At 52.3% G+C, this 25,267-nt stretch overlaps 1 protein-coding gene across 2 annotated transcripts in view; it reads right to left on the bottom strand.

Annotated features, from left to right (window-relative positions):
• PIK3R3 (phosphoinositide-3-kinase regulatory subunit 3) overlaps window positions 1-25,267 on the bottom strand; it is a 347,705-nt gene that overhangs the window by 154,996 nt on the left and 167,442 nt on the right. For both annotated transcript variants that reach the window (XR_012160507.2, XM_073357839.2), the window contains exons 5-6: window positions 20,848-21,049; window positions 16,508-16,593 (exon numbers count right to left, since the gene is read on the bottom strand). Coding sequence is in view for 1 of the 2 variants with exons in the window: in XM_073357839.2 (XP_073213940.1) it covers window positions 16,508-16,593; window positions 20,848-21,049 (288 nt within the window). In the remaining variant the exon portion in view is untranslated. The remainder of the gene's footprint in view (window positions 1-16,507; window positions 16,594-20,847; window positions 21,050-25,267) is intronic.

Here is a 25,267-nt window from a genome sequence, read left to right as displayed (position 1 = left end):
ATCGCAGAAAAGCTTCTGGGAGGCAACGGGACTGATTACAAAATCCCCCACGGTCACTTAATTTAAAGGGACAATGTCAACTTAGCCCCCAAATGTAGGCTCTGTAAAGAAATCAAAATCAGAAGGTCCCCTGTCTTCAGGAGGATGTTTACTTCCAAGACAGTTTTGTTTCATTTACAGCTTCTCATGGTGCCTGGGAAGCAGAAAGTGAAACTGACCCTACATTATGTTGACAAGGGCTCTCCACATCACTTAGGGTTATTATTGGTAACCAACACCCAAATATAACAAAGCAAGATTGTGCTCTCCCTCCCATCCCACTTGACAACCTTGCTACTCACATTGCAGGATGATCTCAGTTGGGTGACTGAAACCCTGGACTAGATCCTCCTTGAAATAACTGTGACTTTTACAGGGTTACCAAGCATTCAAAAATCAAGTCAGAACCACCAAAATTAGGAGATTGGCTGAAAAAGCATGCTTTTTTTTAAAAAAAACCCACAACTTTTTGGGTTCTATTTATTCACCGTCTGCTTTTTGAGCCCTTTGAGGTGATGTTTTAAAGCTTTTCTCTGAAGCCAGGAGGACTATAAATTTTCACAGGACTCCAAGAGCTGGAGCTTGGTGGAAAAGAAAGCACACACCATGAGAGTTGGCAACACCATTTTCAGGCTGGGTCAGCCGCTGCAGTGAGCTGACATTGATGGATTTGACATCCCATACTTAATTCATAAGGAGTTTTCTGGGGTGTTTTGCGGATGTTTGGTGCTAAAGAATCTCTCTCCCATTCAAACGCTGCTCTCTCCCGGCTTCAAACACAAGCTGCTTGTCTTCACGTTCAAGGTTCTTTGTGGCCTATCCCCACCTGCCCTATCGTCTCCTATTCACTATTGAGATGTCGACTCCTGTCTCCAACTGGCCTGTGATGCGAGCCTTTACTGCCGACTTGCCAAACCTGTCAAAAGGGCACCTGGCTGCTTTCTCCCACTCTGCCCCTCACACTTTGGAGGAGCTTCCATAAACATCCACAAAAGTAACTCATTATCAGGGTTTAAATTCTCATGGAGTATTTCCTGGAGCCCCTTACACCACCCCTCGCCCCATTCGGGGCGCTGGACTTCAGCTGAAGGCTGGAGGGGGTCTTGAGGCTTCTGCCCCGTGGGAGGCATGCTGGGGCTCGGGGCTTCTGTCCTGCAGGGCACACCGGGGCTCAGGGCCTCAGCCCCGCAGGACATGGCCTGGCTCAGGACTTCTGCCCTGCCAGGCATGCCAGGGCTTGGGGCTTCAGCCGCAGGGCCGCAGGGCCCCCCTGAAACCAGCTTGCGGCCCCCCTGAGGTTTGACTGAATTTAAGCCTTATTCATTATCCTCCTCCTTAAAACTCCCTTTTGCTGTGATGCTGACAGAAAACTTGACAAGGGCTAGGTTGCCGGTGGGCTGACCATGCTGAGCAAGTCTGTCTCACTGTTTCCTTGTTCTCCCCCCGCGTATCTGGCTGTATCCATCTGTTGTCTCTTGTCTTATGCTTAGATTGTTGGCTCGTTGGGTCTTTTTGCTCTGCGTTTGTACAACGCCTCCATCCTTCACTCCTGGCGGGGACTCCTAGGCTCTATAATAATACAAATAAATATCTTCTGCCCTGGATACCGGCAGGACAGTGAGATGGTGGGTTATTTTATCTCAGACGGCTCTAGATCTGCAGGGTGGGAGCTGCTGCAGCCAGGAACCCGCTCATCCCCAGCTCCCTTCCCTCCCCCCCGTCTCGCTGTCCGAGCCCTTCTTTGCAGCATCATGAAAAAGCATCGTGCTGTATCATGTGGCTGGCTTGTCAACTGAGATGCTAAATGCTGGGGATAAAGGGCCTGTGGAAAGATAATAAAGCAAAGGGGAGTAAATTAAAGTGGCTATAAATAGAGCCTGGAGAGGAACCGGGGATGATGTCATCCATATTTACATAAGCTGGCATTTAAATCAATTCCTCCCCTGTTCCTGCCCGAGGTTGGGAAATAGTCTGATGGGCACAGATTCCCATCCCTCCCTGCTCTCACCTCCCACGCGGGCATGGCCGGAGGGCCCCGGACCATCACACGCTATTTGTGGGAGTGATGGGGATCGGGGCCCCCTGGTGCCAGGCACTCTACAAACCCGTGTGCAGACGGGGGCCGTGCCCTGATGACCTGACAAGATCGTTAAAACCGAGCTGTAGTGAATGCAGTGAGCAAGGGGGTAGGGGAAGAGGGCAAGGGTAACGAACGAGATCACGCGCTTACAGGGCATCACCACCCTTTGTTTAGTTCCTGCCCCAACCTGCTTCTGTACAAACCACCCACCCCCTCCACCTGGCTCGCTCCATTCTTTCCTTTAAATAGATCGCTGTCTCTGCCCTCTCAGACAATGGGCGGAGCGGGTGTGCGGGGCTGGTGGGGATCCTTCACCCTGCCTGCCCTGGGGTGTCTCAAGCGGGGAGCGTCTGCCAAGCCAGCCTGAGGCCTCGGGGGTTAATAAGGGAGGGAGTGTGGCCTAGTGGTTAAAGCCCCGGACTAGCACTCAGGAGAGTGGGGTTCTAGTCGCAGCTTTGCCACTGGCTGACCTTGGGCAAGTCTCTGTGCCTCAGTTTACCCATCTGTTCACTGGGGGTAATAATACTGATCTGCTTTGTGATCTGTAGGTGAAAAATGGTAGAGAACAGCTAAGAATGATGATGATGATTATTGCGTAGCCCCTGAGATAGCCGAAGGCACAAGACAATAAGATCTCTGTAAGTTGTGTCTGCCAGCTAGTTACTTATTCCCCAGATAGCACTGTCATTAGGGTTCCCTGCATTACAGGTAGATCCATGCTGGGTAGCTCTGTTCTGGATACAGATCTCACACGCATGCATCTGGGGAATGCTTAACTCTGGGGTTCATGTTGCAGCCCCGGCCCCCCCAATCAAATAAAGACACAGCAATAAATAGAACACAGCGGGAGCAGGGGAACAGCCCCAGTTTGGCCTTCCCAAGGCTATGAGCTGCACAAGTTGGGGGCAGGGCTGGGGGCAAACTGGAGCCAGAGGGGAGAAAGCCCCACGCTTGGATGTCACACGTGACCCAGGCAGTGTTGGGAGCAATAGGCCAGAGGCTGCGAATGGGCCCAATCCAAGGCCCTGAGATGCCCATGACGTCATCAGCCTGCCCAGGCCCGCTGCCCAGACCAGGGCGGTTGGGAGAAGAAGGGCACTTCGGGAAAGGTGCCCTGCACCGTGAGCAAAGAGCCTGGCAGCTGGCAGCTTCCAGCCACTTGAGGACACAGTCCCGCAACAAACCGATCTCGTCTGTTCCCAGCCAGGACCTGCCGTGCCATGCCAGCCTGGGAAAGGCTTGCTGGGGGCGGCTGCCTTTCTGGGGAATCCTGCATGTGCGTCTGTCATCTAAATCCAGGCACGGGAACAACCAGCCGCCAGGAGACACCCTGACGATGAGATGCTGCCACCGACTCACTGGGTGGCTGTGGGCAAGTCGCTTAACCTCTGGGGGTCTCTATTACTGCGTGCGCTCACGCCTCCCGTCTGCTCCCAACAGTCCACATGTGTCATCACGGGTCACCGTAACCCCTTAGGCAGGGGTTGGTTCTCGACACAAACACGAATCTGCGCATCCCTGAGCCGGCTTTGCCACGCCCGTTCCCAGCCAGCGAAGCCCACTCTCCCTACGTCTCAGTGCAAAGAGTCTGCTGCTATGATCTCCCGTGCCCTACACGTGGGTTTACACCACTGCTGTCAAGGCGGAGAACAGTCACTGCTTGGCTTGCTCCTCGCAGTCCCTGGGACATCCCTTTATGCTGCGGAACGTGGTTCCCTGTTGCCTAGTCGTTAGGCGTGCACCCAAAGCCTCTAGCGGTGGGAGCAGCCGGGAGGCTTTAGCTGCATGGATCATCCACGCCAGAGAGGGGTTTGTTTAGATTGCCCTGGGGATTTCCCTTCTCCTTCTTCTCCACCTAGTCCCTAGCAAGGGTTGGCTGGAAGGGTTCTGACACTCAACCCTCCATCGCCATCAGCATGTGAGCATCCAGTGAGCCGTGAAGCGATGCCTTGACTATTACATAAGGAGATTAATGCACATGAGAAGAGCCACCTGACGATACAGGATTGGAACGTCGTGGGCCTTGCCAGGGCTTCCCTCTCTAGCTAGCGGCTTTCAAGGCCCACCCCCAGCATGCTCCATAAGCTAATTGTTCTCCGGGAAATGATAGAAGTCCTCTCCAGCCCTCCCGGAAAAGGCTGGAAAATGGAGGAACCAGTCCTGCAAAGTGCGTATGCTGGGGGGATGCCTACCCTTAGACAGAGTCCTAGTGAGGTCTCTGGGAGGGTGCAGGATCTGCCCCTGTGCCTCACGCTGCAGGGACAGGGCCACGGAAAACCAAGTCCACCTAACCGCCACACACCTGCCCCAAGGGAAATCCCCTGTTATCCCCCAACCTGAGAAAACAGATGGGTTTTGCCCCATAGGGCAACAGATTCAGACTCTCTCCCACTCTCCAGTGGTGTGAACAAGCTAGAGCACAGCTGGGGGAAAAGGCTCCTGTCCCGGCATGGGGGAACGGTGGTTTCTAGGTTAAGGCCCAGGCCAGGCACTTGGCCAACCTGCATTCAATGCTCAGTTCCCCCAGACTCCCTCTGTCCAGGTGCATCCACCCGGCAAACCAAACACGTCTCAGAGCTCCAGCCCACTGACTCGGCCGGCGCTCCAGGGCTAAACCTAGCAGCGCAGATGTCCGGGGGGTGGGGGTCCATTCATCAAGATGCTACCCTGATGGGAGCCACCTCACTGAAGATATTAATATCAGCGGGATAAACCCATCCAGAGGGGCTGCGGGTTTCCTTTTTTAAAGCCATTTGGGTCTATCCAGCAGCCCTCATGCATGTGATCAGTGCTAGCAATGTCTTGCCATTTGGGAACACTCCCAAGGGTTCAGATTTCAAAACTCTGGTCCCGCCAACCCTTTTACCGTGTCAGAGGCAGGGGAAGGGAATACGGGGCCCCATCCTACAAGGTGCTGAGCACCCTCAATCCCTGATGGGAAAGAGGAGGATCCATGTTATGGGCTAGATCCTCTGCCGCTGTGAAATTGGGGCTGGCCCCGCGCCGATTTACGCCAGCTAAGGATTAGACGCGCGTCACCGGGGAATACTCTGTACGCTGGTTTTCTCTCTCCAGGAGAAACAGAACCAAGAGTTCTGAGAACGCAGTTCACAGTTGAAAGCGTTTATTCGAGAAAGACAAAGGAAAAAACCTTGCCAGGTTTCTCTGCCTCTCCCTCTCTCTCTGTTGCAAGCCGGGTGAATTGCTGAGCAGCACACACGATCCCACGCCAAGAGGAAAGAAAATTACCTTTATGAGCTGTCTGCGAGTTAACTGACAGCTGCCTTCGCGAGGGGTGGAATTTAGCAGGCCAATATGTTTATTAACTCAATGCTGCTCGGAAGAAGTCCCTCATTTCCCCACTGGCTTGGAGGAGTGAGTGCAACAAACAAACCCTGCCAGTGATTCCACCCGCCGGACACAGCCATCCCCTGCTCAGACCATCTCAGGGGGGTGCTCGGTCTTAGCGACCCAGTCACACCTTGGCCTCTCTGCTAAGACTGCCAAGAAGGGGGCCGATTGTGGAGATGGTTTTCACGATGTGGGCACCCAGACACGCGGCGCTGGATTGAGGCCACCAGCAATCCATCAGGTCGCTGACAACCTGGGCTGAAGGTGAACTGCTGACTGGAGCCTCCGTGTCCCCATCGTGGTGCCAACCCCCTGGCCCAGCGTGGTTTCGTCAAGGGACGGTTTTCAAATGTACATTAGCAGCCGCTGAGCAAACAAAACGAACCTGGGAGAACAGCGTGATCTCAGGCTAGGACACCGACATGAACGGCTGGCTTCAAGCCTCAGGTGTCTGCAATTACGCGTGACGGCAAAGGAGAGTCCCGTGCTTTGGCTACCGAGCCGTGCACCCAGCTGCAAGCTCCAGTCGCCTCTCCATTTTGGGGTGACCTCCCCCTTTTGAAGCATGAGCCCGCTTTTCTAAACATGAGAGCAGGGCGGCTAGACCCACATGCTGCTAACTGATATTCCACAACATAGGTGAGGTAATAGCTGTTACTGGACCAATTTCTGTTGGTGAAAGAGACAGCCTCGCCCCCCTTGTCTCTCCAATATCCTGGGGCCAATATGGCGACAACAACTCTGCGATCCCATTGCCTCAGCAGCTTTCTAGCCCAACCGGACCGTTCCCTTCCCTTTCTCCTTAGGGTATGTCTACACATGGCATTTTAGCCATGTTCATTAACACCTCTTAACTAACACCATTGTGAATTCTAGTTGGGGTAGGACACAAAAGTCTCAGTCCGCATGCAGACATTTGCTTCAGGTCATGTTTAACGAACCCTAGGCTGCAGGTCCCTGTAGTCCTAGATCCATGCACAAATAGGAACAAACCTTTGTGGCCTTTTGCACACAATGAAATTAAGAGGCAGCAGGTTTAAAACAAACATAAGGAAGTATTTCTTCACACAACGCACAGTCAACCTGTGGAACTTCTCGCCAGGGGATGTTGTGAAGGCCAAGACTATAACAGGATTAAAGAAACAACTAGATAAGTTCATGGAGGATAGGTCTATCAATGGCTGTTAGCCAGGATGGGCAGGGATGGTGTCCCTAGCCTCTGTTTGCCAGAAGCTGGGAATGGGCGACAGGGAAGGGATCACTTGATGATTCCCTATTCTGTTCATTCCCTCTGGAGCACCTGGCACTGGCCACTGTCGGAAGACAGGATACTGGGCTAGATGGACCTTTAGTCTGACCTAGCATCGTCGTTCTTATGTTATGTCATGTCGGTGCGTTAGAATTTTCACATAATGAACATGATCACGAATTCAAGTGTAGCCATACCTCCATGGAGAAATATGCCATTGCTGTTGGAGTCCTGCGGATCCCCCCAGCCATTAAATAACAACAGATACTTTTTGCTGATGTAGCAGCCTTTGTCATAGGTTCTCCATGTGCTTGAAGAAGCAAGATAAGTTTAACTGGGGTGGAAGGGGTATATATCTTTTGGAGAGAGGCTTCCATAACTGTCATGCTCATTAGCGGGTATGTATTTGTGTGGTCATGGCAGTGCATCGTACGGTTTTATGGAATATTAACTGTGGGAGTCAAGCTGCCTATCCAATGCAAGGGGAAGGGGGGTGCTCTTAACTCTTCATCATATTGAAAGGGGGTTTTGTCTTTGTGTCTTCCCCGATTATACACATGTAGCAACAGTGACTGATGGGGAAGGTAGGACATCACTGATTGGGCCCAGTGAAGTCTTTCCTTGACTTTACCTCAATGTAGGCCCCACTTGAGATTGATTTTGACTAGCTACCTCAAGGTAAAAACCAAAGCTGGTCGAAACTTTTCCATCAAAGCCGGGTGTTGACCAAAATTATGGTTTTCTGGGCAAAGGGTCTGCTTTCGGTGAAAAGTGTCGATTTCTCAATGAACAACTGAATGCCCCCAAACCAAAACGTTTCAGCCCAAACCTGAAATATGGGAGATGTAGCCTGGCCAGGAAGCCCAGCCTCGGAAGGAGGACAGGAGAGGGATGTGCGCAAACTACACCACCCACGAGGCATTGTGGAGGCATTTCCAAATCCAAGTGTTTCCGTTGTCATATTTTTGCTGGGAAACCTCCATTTTCCCTGGAAAATTTGGCTGAAAACAATCCCCCCCACAACATTTTCATGGGAATTTTCCGCTGAAAAAACCCCTGACCAGCTGTGGCAAAAATAACTCTGCTTTGGGCCCAGAAGGGCGTTACCTGGAGATAGTTCCTTCAATGTACAAACACACTTTTGGGGTTTTTTTGCAGTGAAGACACAGCCATTAATTCATTATATTGCAGACAGGGCCAGATCCAAGCTCCACTGACATCAATGAGTCTTCCCAATAACTTCAGTGGAAACCCAGAGGCCATAACCCAGAGGATCATTAGACCCCTGGAAATGCCTCCCTCACATTTAAGCAGCAGCATCTGCCTCCTGGAGTCACAGTGCCCTTCCTTTTCTCCCCGTGTGTCAAGGCTCCTCTTACCGCCATTTGCCTATAGAAGCAGGGCTCGAATCCCAGCAGAGGCTCACACTCACAACAGGGAAATCTGGCTCGAAACGCCCCCCCCCTTGGATAAAATCTCTCAGCAAAAGCTGCTGCTCTCTGCTCAGCCAGTGACCTGCGCCTCTCCTCTCCAATCCCCCAAACCACAGAAATTCACTGGAGGTATATTTATGCTTGAGTCAGAATGAGGTCGCACTTTACGGTTTCTTCGGTGTCAACTAGTGACTCCAATTCATATACTGTTTGCATCGCACTCGCCATGTTATTGCAGTGTATTTAGATCGATTTTGCATGTCTAATTATAAGCTACAACTCCAAAAAAAAAAAAAGAAAAAAAAAGAAAAGAAAAGGTGTGCACAAAGAGAAGAGGGCAGAGGAGACGTACAAGGTGGCTACGGACTCTTAGGATGCTAATAATAATGCTCAGCCCTTTATATAGCACTTTTCATCCACAGCTCTCCAAGTACTTTCCAAACATTTCATTAGGGCCCGCAAGCCCCTAATGTGAGGAGAGAAGAGTAATAACATCCTGCTTTCTAGATATAAACAGAGAGGTTAAAGGTTCAACGCTGTGTCCTGAGTCAGTGAAAGATGTGGGCCTAGAACCCAGGAGTCCTGACTCCTTGGTCTCTGCCTTAACCATTCGGACCATTTGCCCCCCATGAGGTAATCAAACTGAAGGAGCATAGTTAGGAAGGAGGAGTTAGTTGTTCCGGTGCGTTACTGAGTTCACCCGAGAACAGACTTAGTGAGGAGATCAAGCTGTTATTTCCTAACATGTGGTGAAGTGAACAGAAGAGACGCATACCAATGTCGACGAGTTGACTGGAGAGAATTCAAGGGAGAGTAATAAATATGATGAAGAGGCTGGAGGGGCTGATTTCTGAGGCATTATTCAAGAAAATAGCCATGTGTCGCTTGGCACCCCATTACGAGGAGGGGAGACGAGCAGTATCCAGAGGTATTCCAGAGACGGAGAGGAATGCGGAGGGTGATGCAAGGAGGTGTAACTGGCAGAAATGGGATTAAACTGGGCAATGGAAAATGTAGGCTGAAATGTAGCTTAGCAGGACAGACCACGGACTGGGTTCCCAGCAGCAGGGCCTTGGGGTCATCGCACCTAGCCTGCTCCAAGCACTGAAGGATATAATTTGGGCAGTGATCCTCACTGGCTGGGGTACAAAGCCTGACAGGACGACATAGGACAAAAGATGTCTCTCCTAACACTAACTCCCATGGTTCTAGGATTCTTGCCAGCAGCTGTTGGAGATGTTAGTTAATCCTTTGCCCAGTAAAAACTTGATGAGCTTGGAACATGCCTTTCCCATGTGATCCATGAAATATCTGCCAGCATTTGCTTCTGGCTCTGGTACTTATCCGGTCCCCATCAGCCCAATATCTAAGCACCTCACACTCCTTAATGTATCGCTACAGCCCTGTGAGGTAGGGCAGTGCTATTGTCCTCTTTGTACAGATGGGGAAACTGAGGCACAGAGTGGCCAAGTGACTTGCCCAAGGTCACACAGAAGCCTGCAGTGGAGCTGAGAATTGACTGTAGGTCTCCCTAGCCCTAGTTAGGGCCTTAACCACTGACTGGACCATCACCTGACCCTGTCAGCACTCCAAGAACGCTGCGGTTTTGGGGACTTCTGGCACCTAGGGCGTGCAGAATGGCCAGGAGATGGCGGCAACGGAAGCGCAGTGCGATCTGAGGCATGCCAGCCTGCGACCTCTCTGGGAGAGCTCGCCCGACAGCTTTGGGTCACCAAACCAGCCACGTAACGGCAGTGACTGGAGGCACCAGCAGAGATCACACGCAGGACCCTCAGCACGGAAAGGGCAAGCTACAAGGGGAACCCCTGCAGCTGCGAGAAGGCAGCTGGCTGAGACAAGTGCAGGCCCAAAGTCAGCATCTGAAGTGTGTGCGCTGCGACGGGCCATCTCCACCCAGATGTACCTCTCCCCTGCCACCGTGTTTCACACCAGGGCAATATTTACCTGCCCAGGGGGGGATAGGCAGCAAGCCGGAGTAGTCGTGCAGTTGTGGATAACATCCAAGACAGGAGGAGAGTGAGTGTGTGAGTGTGTGTGTACACACATGCTTCTGGGTTAGCACATGAATTTCGTCTGGTTCTCTGCCCAGTGGATGGAGTTCTTCATCCAATTTGGAATGAATTTTCAGCTCTTCGTGTGGGCTCTCCATTTGTTACCCTTGTCACAGCGTTTTGATTAATGGCCGCTATTGGATTTTCTCCACGGGGCTATCAATCGTCAGCGCGAGTGATTCAATTAAGCACTGCTGACCCGCACAGACGCCGAGACCTCTGCGACGGCGGAGGGGCGAACGCAGATGAACATGAGGACAGCAGCAACACCGAGGACTGCGCTTTCCCAAGCGACGGCTGAGAAAAGCAGGGAGGAAGGACACCCAGGTCCCTGCCTGTCCAGCATCTCGGTAACTCGCTCTCCAAGACAGAGGACTAATGGGGACTCCCCAGAGCTGCAGGGATGAGATTCCCAAGCCATCCTCTCATCAGGAATCCAGCTGGCTTAGAGAGGGATGTTTCCAGGTACAGTCAAAGTGGTAGCCAGTGAAATCTGCAGCCCCTCTACTGAGGCGGAGACTCCTCGTCAGACTCCTCAATGTAGAAGATGGTTTGCATGAGCCCTGGCTAAGCAACAGTCAGTTTCCCCAGATGTTCTTAAAGGTAGAGGTCAGGGCTGTAAATTAGAGGTGGCCAAACTGCCAAGGGCGGTGCAGGTCCGTAACGCTTAGTGTTTTTAGTCTATCCTGTTCGGATCCCTTGACAGAGAGGATGTCAGCACTCCAGGGGTATGATCTGTTCCCGTGGCTTAAAGAGCCTGGGAATTCCTGGTCACCCCAGTTACTGGGGGGACTCCAGCTCTACTTGAATACGGAAAAGCTACTGCACTGTGTATGTGAGCCTCCAGCACCTACGCCAGCTCTGGATGGGCAGGGAGAGTGCAGACAGCCCCATGACACCCCGCCCATGTGCCTCAACCCTGGGCCTCTTCCAGGTGGGAGGAGGGAAGTCAGCCTCCGTGGCTCATCCAGTTGTCGGCCTCTGGCTGCCAAGGAAGGGACTCGTTGCGGCGCTGGTTAGAGATGGGATAGTCCATGTGCTCCACTGTCCCCTCTGCAATGCGCGCACCTAGCCCAAGAGAAGAGATGGACATTGCCAATCAATTCCACGTGGGCCACCAACAGCCACCAGAGGGCAACAAAGTCTGGACACTAACAGCACAGGCCTGGCTTGCAACTGGTGGCCTCGAGGTAGGACTCTGTAGCCCGCTGACCAGCACGGTCCCCTTCCACTCTTCGCTTTCTGTCCCTGCCTGGAAAGGCAGCGTCACCGAACCTGCTGCTCCCTGCCGGTCCTCACAGGCGTTCTCCTCAACAGCGCTTTTGATGTCAACGGTCCCCGAGGCAGCATTTGTGGCTGGGAGAAAGCGCATGCCCGTAGCGCGCTGGCCAATGCCACCGGTGCCAGGGCCGACTGCAAAACTCCACCCTGGCGCCCAGCAGCCAATGCATCCCATTAAAAAAGGGAGAGGGGAAAGTACAGGGCTCTTAAGATAAAAGTGGTGAAATGCAGCCACCCACGAGCCACCCAAGAATTCCTAGCCGCACTCCTCATGTTCCCTCCTGTTTGTCGCTTGCAATTCTGCAGCGATTGAGCACTTTCGGTAGGTGAGCGCAAAGGTTCGCTGGCTCCGATGAGCAGTCCCCTTCCATGAACACACAGACACACAGGCAGAGCAATGAGCCACTGGGGTGCCCAGCTGTGTGTTGGCTCATGGGGTGCTCCGTAGAGCCGCTGAGCCTGCAAAGGAAATCTCAGCTGAAACTATGGGATTGCTGGAGTAGATGGAGGTGCTTGCATGCACGGCAGCACCGAGGCATGCTTCCAGCAGCACGCATGGGATAGGTGCAAGCTGATGTATGAATGATCGCCTTCAACGGCCAGCCCAGCAGGTACGCTGTGTTGCAAGACAGCACCTGAGCTTGAGTTGGAGTGTAAAACCAGCATGGATACAAGCCTGGCCTCTCTTGCCTCATTGTTCTGACCACTTTATCCCTGCTCCCCGCCTATAACTCATTCGTCACTATGGCCATTATTCCCACCAAATCCCTGAACATTCGTATCTGAACCACGGTACGGTTTATATCACGGCCCTGTTGCGCGGGGTGCTGCACAGCCATGAAGTGTGTGCACACATGATCTATAGTCCAAGTAGGTCTCGAACTTGGTTAACGACAAGACGCAACCACTGGAGGAAAGAAACAAATGGATGATGCGGGGGGAGGACGAGTTAACAGTGACATGAGCTTGTTTATTTACACATTGCCAATAGGGAGGAGGACCAGAATATCATACAAGAAGATCTGGAGGACCTTGAAAACTGGAGTAACAGAAATGGGATGAAATTTAATGGTGCAAAGTTCAAGTCATGCACTGAGGAACTAACAACAAGGGTTTTATTATAAGCTGGGGACCTATAGTTGGAAGTGACAGAGGAGGAGAAAGACCTGGGTGTTTTGGGTGATCACAGGATGATTATGAGGGGCCATAATGTGATGTGGCTGTGAAAAAAGGCTAATGCAGTGCTAGGATACCTCAGACGAGGTGTTTTCAGTAGAGACAGGGCAGTGGTATTGTTATACAAGGCCCAGATGAAACCTCACCTGGCATAGAGTGCGCAGATCTGGTCTCCCATGTGTAAGAAAGATTACTTCAAACTGGAACAGGTGCAGAGAAGGGCTACTAAGATGATCAGAGGAATGGAGAACCTACCTTATGAGAGGAGACTCAAAGAACTTGGCTTGTTTAACCTAACCAAACGCAGGCTGAGGGGAGAGATGATTGCTCTCTATAAATACAACAGAGGGATAAATACCAGGGTGGGAGAGGAGTTATTTAAGATAAGTGCCAGTGTGGACACAAGAACAAATGGATATAAACTGGCCATCAAAAAGTTTAGGGTCAAAATGAGACAAAGGTTTCTAACCAGCAGAGGAGTGAAGTTCTGGAACAGCCTCCCCAGGGGAGCAGTGGGGGGCGAAAAACCTAACGGGAGGTGGATGGGATGGGATTGGGGGGATGGGATGGTGGGACTGCCTATGATGGCATGTGGTCCTTAGGTGACTGCCCGCAGCAAAAATCCCCAACTGCTGGAGACTGAGTTACTGCAGAGAATTCTTTCCCAAATACCTGCCTGCTGGGTCTTGCCCACATGCTCAGGGTCTAACTGATCACCATATTTGGGGTCTGGAAGGAATTTTCCTCTGGGTCAGATTGGCAGAGACCCTGGGTTTTTTTTTGCCTTCCTTTGAGGCATGGGGCACAGGTCACTTGCAGGTTTAAACCAGTGTAAATGGTGGATTCTCTGTAACTTGAAGTCTTTAAACCATGATTTGAGGACTTCAGTAACTCAGCCAGAGGTCAGGGGTCTATCACAGGAGTGGGTGGGTGCGGTTCTTTTGTTCTGTAATCTGCAGGAGGTCAGACTTGATGATCATGATGGTCCCTTGGGGTCTTAAGGCCTATGAATCTAAAGAACAACCTATGAGCTGTTCATTGAGCCTGGCCGTTATTCTTAGGGTGTGACTGGTCACCGAAATCACAAGGCTCCCTGACTGGATTTCAAACTTAAAAAAACAACAACCAAACACCAAGAAGATAATGAATGATGGATCACAAATGCCACATTTTTACAGTAGATAAAAATTATCGATGAATAATCTTGCGTTAAAATAGGGAGAAGTTTTGGGATCCGGGAATATTTGAATAAGCCAGTGGTGATCTAAATTCCAGTGAAAATTTAACAACACGACTCACACAAACACAACCGAACAAACTCTTCAAGGTGATTCATGAGCATCTATTCACCAGTCTCTTGTCAATCAACCAACCAGTTCTACTCACAACCATGTTTTCACTCCATCCCTGGTTCTACACTTGGAGCTAACTGGCAAAGTGTTTTGCTTGCACTTGTGATTCTTCCAAATTGCGTGCAGCAAATTGAGTGCAGCCCTCATCTTCTCAGCCGGGGAAGGCCAACCTGTGCCTGAGAAGGAGCCAGAATTTACCAATGTACGTTGCCAAAGAGCCACAGTAATACGTCAGCAGCCCCCCCATCAGCTCCCCCCACCCCGCACCCAGTGGATCCCGCTCACTGGCAGCCCCGATCAGCGCCTCCCACTCCCTCCCCGCACCTCCTGATCAGCTGTTTCGTGGCGTGCAGGAGGCTCTGAGGGGAGGGGGAGGAGCGAGGGCATGGCTGGCTCAGAGGAGGGCGCAGGAAGGGGTGGAGTGGGGGAAGGGCCTGTGGCAGAGCCAGGGGTGGGGCAGTGAGCGCCCCCCAGCACATTGGAAAGTTGGTGCCTATAGCTCCAGCCCCGGAGTTGATGCCTGTGCAAGGAGCCGCATGTTAACGTCTGAAGAGCCGCATGTGGCTCCGGAGCCCCAGGTTGGCCACCCCTGCTCTCAGCGGTCGTAATATTAGGTTTACTTGCAGTACATTATTCAGCCTCTAGGTGGCTCTGTGTGGCGTACAGAGCCCAAACAGGTTGTGGGGACCGGTAAACAAAGGAAACAAAGTGAGAACTCAAGCTGTGGGGAAGCCGGATTGTATCTACAGTTTGTAAGTGTTTTCTCCATATTTCATGCTCTTCAACTACACATAGTTTTCATGAGGACGGTTTTGATTCTCTAATGAATCCAGCCCAAGATATAAGAGCCCATCTACTTTACTGTTATTAAATTTTTAAAATCTGTAATGTACAAACTCATCACAATCTCTGAAGATGTTTCTGGTGATTTGAGAATGAGCCATATTTTAAGCAACGCACCTGACCAGAGGAGTCAGGTTGGACAATGTCTTTCCATCCCACCAAAGGGCACAACCTGCTCTCTTATGTGCTGTCAATACAAACGTCACCAGTAGGTTGGACACGGAAAATCGGATGGTGACCTAAATTCAGCTGAACCGAAGAGAAAAATAAACTCCATTGTGAGCGTGTCTACTTTAATTCCATACATGTCATTGATTCCTAAGTGATGCTGCCACAGAATTTCTAGGGGGCTGTACCCCGATGCCCCAGAAACGAACCCTGCCATGCGATTTAGACTTGTTCAACACAGGCAACATTAAGGAGTGTAGGAAACTCACGACTAGCTTTCTAAAGGGACAGACGTTACGGACTCTTTGCAGACAAGCCGTGGACACCAACCGCTCCTTTGAAATTCATTATTCTCACGAGAAGAGGATGAACGTTAGAAAAATCGACTATATTCCTCTAGCCCAGAGCCAACGGGCTTTTGTAATCTCAACTCCATCTTCAGAGCTAAAACCGGTTTGTTGGATGCAAGTGACAGAAAACCTCCCCTCTAAATGACTAGATGACCTCCAGAGGTCCCTTCCAACTCTGATATTCTAAATGGCTCAACGGTAAAGGCAGGAGGCCCTTGGGATCATGTCTGGAGAGATCCCTTGTAGAAACAACCCCAGTCCAGTTGTACCCCCACCTCCCCCATGGCCGGAGCCTGTGGCCCCTGCCTCATTGTGACCTCACTGATCTCTGCACGTCAGATGACACGTGTAAGCAAGATCAGAAGCACCAAGACCAAGAGCACAGAAAATAACCCTCCTGCGAGCCAGACTGCTGTACAATACAGCAGAGCCTGCAAACAACTTCCCCTTCCCTCCCGTGCTCGGCTCCTTTCAAAGTCAACCCTCCCCAACAACACCCCAGGAACATCAGCTCTGCCATTCCCTGAAGAGCAATTAAAAAAATCCCCAGCTGCCAGCGCCAGCCCCAGCCGTGCTGCCAGTCAGATGCTAACGACCAACCTCCCATGCACAAAGACAGAGAAGAGAGGAAGCCCTGGATCTCCCGTCTCCGCCCTGGGCAAGGTGACCACCTTCCAAATTGCCAGAGGGGCACCTTGATCACCAAAGCAGGCAGGGAATAGCTTATGTCTGGTGAGGAACTCCCTGGATACTAAACCCCTCCCTTGCTAATATCACCAACAGTCCCTTAAGGTGAAGTTGGTTAAGTCATGACCTCATCTGCTTTTGATGCATCTTAATACGTTCTAGGAAGGTCACCTCTGAGCATGAAACAGCCTTCTCCATCCACGTACGCAACTGATAATGACAAGAATTAATCTGCACAAGGCCCAGAGAATCCTGCTTCTCCCTCCCAGCAGCTAGAGAAGCAATCAATGTGCTGAGAGGTGCGTACGGGATGGGACGCCTTTATCTTCATTCCCTGATGGATTCCGCAAGCGTTGTGCTCAGGCCCGCTGCAATCTACGCCCTGCTATTCCCCACCTCACCCCGCGTTTCCTGATAGTTTCCTACCGGGTGCAGCTTGCATCTCGGCCACGCCTCCAGCCACAATGAGAGCCTCGATGATCTTTGCATGGTGTTCTGAGTTCACCTCCGTGCTGTGAAGAGAAGGGGGTGGAAGGTGAGGAGAGAGCTCTGAGAAGGGACAGTCCAAGCCGACTGGTTAGGGATATGGCCTACGAGACAGATAAGCCATGGGGCTCTTCATAGGTCCTGAAGACCGGACGGGAGAGTGACACCACCTGGAAATACAAATGTTCTCCAGACAAGGGAGCGGGCCGTGGCTCTCTTCCTGAGGAGGAGCAGGGCCTTTAAGGAGTTCATCTGAAAGCACCAAACTTCCCCACTCCCTTGTTCCGCGGGAGGGGGCTGTGAATAAATCCAGAGGTGCTGCATGTTAGTAGCCACAACGCTTGTGTTACCATCGCCTCACGCTGCTTCCCTGGTTCTGGACACTCAGGGGTCAGTGGAACCTTCTATTTGTCCTTTCAGGGAATGGCCTTCGATTCCTGCCGCAATCCCGTGGGGCTTGAAATTACAGCTCCCAAACCGGCTATATTCAGGGGTGCCGGAAGCTCCCTACAAGTGAGGGGGCCACTGAAGCCCGAACTGTGGTCCCACCCCACCACACTGCCCGTTCCCTGCCTGAGGCCCTGCTCCTGCTTCTCCCCAAGCCTCTGTCCTCGCACGGCCCATTTTCCCCCGAGGCCCCGCCCTCACACTGCCCCTTCTTCCTGAGCCCCTGTGCCGCCTCTTCCCCCGAGGCCCCGCCCCTTCCCCTGATGCCCCACCTCCCGCACCGCCTCTTCCCCTGAGGCCCCACCCCCATGCCGCCTCTTCCCAGAGGTCCCGCCTCCCACACCGCCTCGTCCCCCCAAGGCCCCACCTCCCGCTCACTCCTCTCCACGCCCTCCTCCTCATCACTTGCCCTTATGGCTAGTAAAATTTGGGAGGGCCTAGCCCTCTTTTAAAAGTGATGGGGTCATGGCCCCCTGACCCCCCCCCGGCTATATTCCCAATAACAATTGTATCAGCGAAGGCGTCAGCACCATGGCTGGGTACTGGTAATAACATGCCGGGCTTGACACCCCAGAATAGGGGATGGGAAGGGAGATTACGCCCAGGATCAAATGTGTCTAGGCAATAGGTGGGTTTCTAACACGTTTGCAAAGCGTGGGTGAGTGGGTGAGATTCTGTGGCCTGCGTTGTGCAGGAGGTCAGACTGGATGATCATAATGGTCCCTTCTGACCTTAATATCTAATACCTATGAATCAAAGCCTCGTGTGGCTACTCCACAAAACGACCAAAGGTGTGTAGCAAGCATTCATGAAGGGCCAATGCCAAGCTTTGCAAACATGTTGGCTAAGGAGAGTGGATTGTCCATTTGCTCGAGGTAGAAAACTCTAGTACAGACAAGCCCTTAGAAAACCCCGAAGAAGTGCCAGAGCAATGGCTGCGAGACACCTGGATCTGTTAACCAATCCCACCGTAACTGAGTGCAGGGCTGGGTACAGGGCATGGCAGGCAAGATTTCAAATATCCACGCTCACAGCAGAAAAGCTTCTCATTCATTTTTAGGGGACAACCCTTTCACTATTTCCTTCCAGAGCCAGGCAGTGTGGCCAGTGGGTGGGGCACGGGAAGGGGATGTGGAAGACCTGAGCTCTATTCCCAGCTTTGCCACTATGCCTCAGTGTCCCATCTTTAAAATGGCGATAATGATCCCTGCTTTGAGATCTATAGATAAAAAGCTCTGTGCAATCTGCTTAATAAGTGCTATGTTCTTGTGTAAGTTGCTGGCTATGCATGTATGATAATACACACATTAGCTAGCAGCTGGCCTACAGAGAGGATAAGAGCCTGCTACTGCTACAGGCTAAGGGAATTGTTCCCTTAGCTCAGGTGGTTGAGGCCTGTGCATTTGGCAATGAAAGTCCTGGGTTTTAACCCAACCAATTAATTGCTACACACAGGGTTGGGGGATGGCGGAATTTTTTAAAATATTGTTATTATGAAGCACTAACGCTTCGGGGAAAGGATGGAGAAATGGTCTGTGCCTGTATGTTTGTGCTGGTGGGTCACCTCGATCTACTACGCACAGCATATGCCGTTATGAGCAGGATCTAAACAGCGTCTGTGGCTCAGCAGCAACCTGATGGGACCTGCCTGCCTGACCAGCCTCTCGGGACTGGGTCGGGTCTGATGACCTTCTCCTGCCCGTGGGCTTGGCTCAGCCGCCGCGTGCCCGAACCACTGGCCGTCACCACCTCGCCGCACACGCGTGCTGTGGAGTGGGTCTGCCGAGGAGTTACAGGGCCTCCCACTCCACAACACGCACACAGAGAGGCAGGGGGCAGCGTCTGGCTGGCAGATTCGGCAGAGCCGGGGCAGAAAACAACTCAACCCCTCCAGGCTGGGCTTGGAGCTGGGTCAGGCTTAAATCTTAGGCACGAGCAGAGCTCTACACCCTGGGGTGGGGGAGGAATAGGCTCTCTGAACAAAATCACTAAGGTCCTGGTTCAGAAAGGCATCTCTGTTCGGGAAGAGCACTGAAGCACATCCTGAATTTAAACCCCATTACAGTCAGTGCGACTTTGGCTTGCACTTCAGTGCGTCACAGAATTGGGGCCACAAACCCAGAGCCGTGACCCTCTGTGTGAAATCACAGCTGGTGGCTCTGCAAAGGGCTGTGAGGTCAGAGGGGCTTGTGATGGGATGTTTTGCTTTTCTGCAGCTCATTTCAATGAAAGCTCTCAAAGCACTCCAAAAGAGCAGGCAGTTCAGCCTCACTCACCTGGGAGCCAGGCCAGTGTTGGGATTATACCCATTTTACAGACAGGCAAAGTGAGGCCAAATGCCCCAGGTTTCACAGCAAGCCAGCGACAGAAGCAGGAATAGAACCCAGGCGTCCTAGCATTCCCATCGCTGCTCCTACCCCTAAACAAACCCTGCTTTCGATATTGTGGCAGGGGAACAAGAGGCAGCAGAGGAACTGTTCGGAAATAAAAAAGATGGGGGGAAAAACTACCCTCCCAAAGATAACACACGCAAAACTCCTTCCTAAAGAGCACGTCTTTTCCCTCCAGCAGGCCGCCACACTCCAGGACGGCGCTACAAGGCTCCGACACCGCAGGCCTATTTCATTTTAAGGAATTAACAGCCTCCTCAACGGCAAAGGGGAGAACGGGTGGTCTGGGTTTTTCCCCCATGAGCGGACAGTTTTTAAACCTCCTTCAAGGACCAAATGGCCTGTTGTTAAAGGGATGTTGTCAAATAGCTGAAGCCTTCCAGCTGCCTCACCTTGAACTTGTCACGGAGGAATGGCATCCGAGGCTGGATATCAGCCGGGTTTGGGTTAGCCCTGTGCTCGTTTGGAGCTGGACAGCGTCCGAGAAGGGACATGAGTTCTGTTCTATGAGCAGGGACCACCGGCCAGTTCCTAACGAGCAGCTGCCTGTGGTACCAGCATCGTTGACAGAGCTGGAGACAGCTTCAGCAGAGAGGCATGAGGAGAAAAGGGCCATAGAGCCGGAGCTAGGGTCAACACTAATGGTTCGTATTAGGGTAGAGTGGCCAACGCACCGGCGAACTGAACCAGGGACCTCCGGAGGTAAAAGCACACACAGGCTGCTACAGATCGACTTACAGCTCCCTAGCTGGGCTGTATCACAGTGGTTCTCAACCAGGGGTCTGCTGCCCCCTGGCAGGCCCGTGAGCTGGTTTCAGGGGGCACAGGGCCCTGAGCCCTGGCACCCCCATGGGGCTGAAACCAGAGCAGAGTCGTGAGGAGCCCTGAGCCCAGGTGCCCCCCCCCCCGCGGGGCTGAAGCCAGGAATGGAGCTGTGGGGCTGAAGCCCTGGTGCTCCCCCGTGGGTCTAAAACCCTGAGCCCTGGTTTCCCTGCAAGACAGAAGCCCGAACCCCTGAGACTCCCCCACCCCACAGCTGAAGCCCCAGCCCGCCCATGCCTGGTGGCTGAAGTCCAGAGCCCCGAGTTCCCCCACCCCTCCGCAGCTGAAGCCCTGAGCCCTGCAGGGCTAAAGCCTCAAGCCTTCCCCCCGCCAAGGTGACTGAAGCCAGGAACCCCGAGGCGCCCTCCCGCAGGGCCCTGGAGTTTTTATAGGATACTGGAGGGAGGAGGAGGGCTCAGAAAGAAAAAGATTGAGAACCCCTGTTGTCACAGACTCATGTCATGTGCTGATCCGACGCAGAAAGGGCTCTGTCAGCCCCACTTGACAGTGGGTTACCACAGCACCTAGCGGCCCTGCTGAGACCACAGCCCCGCCCCCCCCGGTGCTAGGCACTGTCCATATGTTATAACAAGAGCCAGGAGCATCTCAAAGCCAGCTCACCATGATGCAGGCGGGCGGAAAAGCACCTCGCCGAAGAGCTCCCCCAGGGCCCTGGGGGTGAGGTGGCTTTTGCCGCTGTTCTGACCCAGTTTGCAGAAATGGCTGGTGAGGTGCTGCAGGAGGAGGCCATGCTGCTGGGGGAAGGTGGGCGACTCCAGGACCATCTTCACCCGCTGGCCGCACTCTTCCAGGCTCTGGGTTTCTGTAGGGGAGGAGAACAAAAGGGAAGGAAGCTTTTAGCCCAGGGAAGAGCATCCCAGCACCAAGCCCAGGGGGCTGGGGAAAAGTTTGTTACCCAGGCCGCTCAGGTGAGATTTATTTCCCATTGGCCAGCCTCATTCCTCTCCACACTACAGATCAGAGGTTTAGCAAACTCAGGGCTGGGTTGATTGTCACAGCGGCTGACCATACTGCAGGTGAGGGTCGCCCCTCTGCCAGCACCAGCCCTCAGGTCTTGAGTGGTCCCTAGACGTTGTGACGGCCCCTTTGCCCAGCAGTGAATTTCACCCTGAAAGAGCAGCTGCATTCTACATCTGGCTGGCCAAACACCCACGTGGTGCTGGTGATGTGTCCACCCTGGGAAACGGCCAGGATTTTATCTGCCCAAGAGTCTCTGGGCAAGGCTTTCAACGCAGCCCGAACCCCTTTGCAACAGCTGTAACACACACCGCTTAGCCTCTACACCCCCACCCCCCACGTCCCTGCAACTTCCCCGCTGCCACTTCACGTCCCAGCCCCTCAGAACTAAGCCTACCTTTCATGTTGCTAATTCTTTGTAGCGCGCCCTTTATGTTCCGCCCTGGGAACTGCGGCTGTTTACCCCCATGCCTGTAAGGTTATTTCATGAGCTCACCCAAGCCAGGCTGTGCCACAGAGCGGGCTGGCCCTTGTTTTACAGAAAATAAATGGCCACAACTCAAAATGGCCACCTGGGTGCTAAAGATCAATAGTCCTTTATTGAGACAACCAAAATACTGGCCGTGTGAGGCTCCTGACCAGGGCAGGTGTCTTGTGTTAAGACAGGGAGACCCATCCTTTCCCATCACAGTTTCACCCAGAACTGGCCTTTGAAAGAAGCAATCAGTTCTTTTTAATCTGGCCTGCCAGGCCCTGATTGGCCCCTGCCTGCTCCCAGCCCTTCTGGCCACTGGAGGACCAAGTCTCACTGGTTCCACAAGCAGCTGATCCTGTGGGCGGGGAGCTTCCTTAGGTAACCCCTAGAGGTCTAAACTTGCTGCTCTTCTCTTCCAAAAGGACCCACTTCATAGGGCAGAGTGTGTTTATAAAAGTGGGCTTGCAATCACCGTAACTTCACCCCCAACTTTGTCTCCCGTGTTCCTCAGTTTAGTGCCAACGTGACGTGTGTTCCCTGCAAATTTGGTATCTCTCCCCTTCCCTTTTATTGCCAACGGTTATTTATGCCAGAAAGAGAGAGTCATCATGCAGAGGTTGCCGAGAGAGTTCTTTAAGCCGAAGAGTTGAGCCTTACACCATTTTAAGATCCCGGCATGAATAACCATTTGTGTGTCCCCCCTCCTTGGTCCCACGCTGGGGCTCTCGCGCAGATGTACCCAGCTTTTGGACACAGGAAGCACAACTACGCCGCATCACACTGGGTCAAGAAAAGGCTGAAATGCTAACACTGATTTCTAGTCATTCCAGACCCACTCCACTGACCTCGGCACGGTGAGTCTAAATTCCCCCTGGGGTAACAGAGAGCAGAATCTGGCCATATGCAAATACATTCCATTTCAACCTGCATGATTCCAAAGCACTTTACCGACTGCATAGAGGAACCCCTTCAGCCACCTCTGAAATGCAGCCGCCTCTAGGGTGGCACATGGCAGCTGTTTAACAGCAAACAGTGACTCAGCAGTTTCGGACAGGAAATGAAGAATTCCATGTACAAGGGAAGCTGCAGAGGAATTTAAGCAGGCACCGTCTAATGACCCACAGTGGATTTTGCCCAGGATGAGCCCTTACACCTATACGGAGAAGGATTTGTGCGCTGTAGTTTATAAAAGTGAAATTGCCTCTGTCAGTGGGACTTGGGGAGGATTTATGTGGCCACATGCTTGCAATATAGTTTTGAGTACCATCTTGTACAATGAAAGCATCATAGGGCATTTCCTGGCTGACTATGATCTATACCTGGCAGGTGAATAAGGGAAGCCTGTGGGTGCTAGTAAGTCACTCAGAGGGTACGCCAGGGGCCGAAGAAGAATCATTGTGCCAAATGGGACTGTGGCAGTTTCAGACTGTAGGATTTTTTTATGGTAACCTGCAAAGGGGGGCTGGGCAATGGGTGAGTGCCCTTTATTTTTGCTTCTTTATGCTACATGAAGCAGGCTAGAAAGGTCTGGGGTGGTAAAATATGTTGGTTTTCTGCTGGCATTCGAACTCCTGTTCTTGTCTACGCTGAATCTCCCCGGATGACTGGCGCGGGGAGGAGAATTATGTCATCGCAGGCTATGCTGCTGTGATTGTTCCAGACTCGGGGGGGTTTATATGGTTTCTATCAACTCTTGAGCCAGTGGGAAAATTTCAACGTTTGGGCCTAGAAAGGCCACAAAAACATCATAAAAATGTTGGCATACTTTTACCAGCTATGTAGCTGGCAGGAGAAAATTCAGTTTGAACAGGGGGAAAAAATGGATTTTTCATGAATATTTTCTCAAAGATGTCACCCCACTTTTCAAACTAATTGAATCCTATTTAATTCCACTGTCGAACGAACCCTTTGGAGAAAGGCTGTCTTTGACAAAGATCCAAATGCCTCTTCCTTTTCAATCAGAAGCTTTATTCCTCCCTTGAGTCTCCAAGGAGTCCTCCAGCAGAGCCAAGTGAGAACAGAGCTGATATTCTTGCTGTTTCTTAGGTTAAAAAATTAACAGCAGAAAAGCAACCCTTTCAGGCTTTCTGTATAGATCAGAAAGAAGTGAAAAAAAAAAGACACAGTGCTCTTTCTTTTCCCTTTGCAGGTCTCCATTAAGGGAGATTAAGAGTCAGAGGCGATCATACTTCAGGTCACCAATGCAGGCCATCAAACTGCGGTGCTGCCATAGGCATGGCACGAAGCCATGAAATCCCAATGAACACGGGGCCCTGACCGAGGACACAGGTCGGAGCTTTGCAAATCTGGACAATAACTTGCATTCCAGGACAGGCAGCAACCCCATCCAGGCACGACAGACGGATCTGGAAATAGGCTTTGAAGAGAGTCAGGGACTCAGTCAGATCAGCCTGGTTCTCCACTTCCTGGCAGCTTGTCTCGTCATTTGCACCCGGCGCAAAGAGCAGTGTGACTGCACAGCACGCAGGGCAAGGCGGGATCGGTCCCGGAGAGGTCACATTTTCAGACTTCGTCACTGCTTTGGGGTGTCTGAAATCATGCACCCCCAAAAATCAAGGAACCCCAAATTAGTGGCCACTTTGAAAAATTTGACCTAGCTCAGCTCAGTGGAAGTCAGGACTAGATGCCCCAGAGGTTAGGGCACTAGTGTAGGACTTGAAAGGCTTGGGTTCAAGCCCCTGGTCCATCACACTCCCTTAGCCTCTCTGTGCCTCAGTTTCCTCTCTGTACAATGGGGGTAACAGCCCTGTATTACTTAGGGTGACCAGACAGCAAGTGTGCAAAATCGGGACAGGGGATGAGGGGTAATAGGAGCCTATGTAAGAAAAAGACCCCAAAATCGGACTGTCCCTATAAAATCGGGACATCTGGTCACCCTAGTATTACTAGGGGGTGTGAGGCTAAATCCACTACACGTGTGTGGTGCTCAGCTGCTATAGGGATGGAAAAGCACCGAAGAGAGAGAGAGAACCCAGGAGTCCTGCCTTCCAGTCCCCTTGCCTAATCACTAGGCAACACTGCCCAACACATCTCTCCATGGGTATTAGCACTGGGCGGGGCGTGGGGTGATGCCAAGTGGGTATGTGAGCTCAGCTGGCTTGACAGCCTGTGCCTGCGTGGCTTTGCAGCTCATGCGGAATCAGAGCGGGAGTTAAAAAGGCAGGAGCTCAATGAATAACCGAAGCCTCTTTTTTGGGCAAGGGAAGCACCCGCTGCCAGCGAATGCTGACCCGAGGGAGGGTGGCGTCAAGGACACCGGAGGGCTCTAATTAAGCAGAGGCCGGGTGGGGGTGACCAGGAATAGCAGCCAGGGCACAGCCGCACAGCAGATGGGTGATCTTTGCAGCCCTGTGCCTGGCCGCTGAGTGGCGGCTACATTTTCGTGTGGATTCCAGTAGCACCTGGAGGCTCCTGCCCAGAGCAGAGCCCCGTGGTGCTGGGTGTTGTATATATGCCTTCCAGACCCCCAAATGCTGGGGTAGGGGGTGGCTTCAAACCCGAGCTTGGGCACCTCTCCGATCAATCCCATCGCGCCCCTCCCTTCAACATCATCTCACCGTGTCTCTT

This window comes from Lepidochelys kempii, chromosome 8 (assembly GCF_965140285.1).
Source record: "Lepidochelys kempii isolate rLepKem1 chromosome 8, rLepKem1.hap1, whole genome shotgun sequence".
NCBI classification, from domain to species: Eukaryota; Metazoa; Chordata; order Testudines; family Cheloniidae; genus Lepidochelys; species Lepidochelys kempii.
Note: the sequence above shows the minus strand (reverse complement) of the source record. Positions and strands in the feature narration are given on the sequence as shown.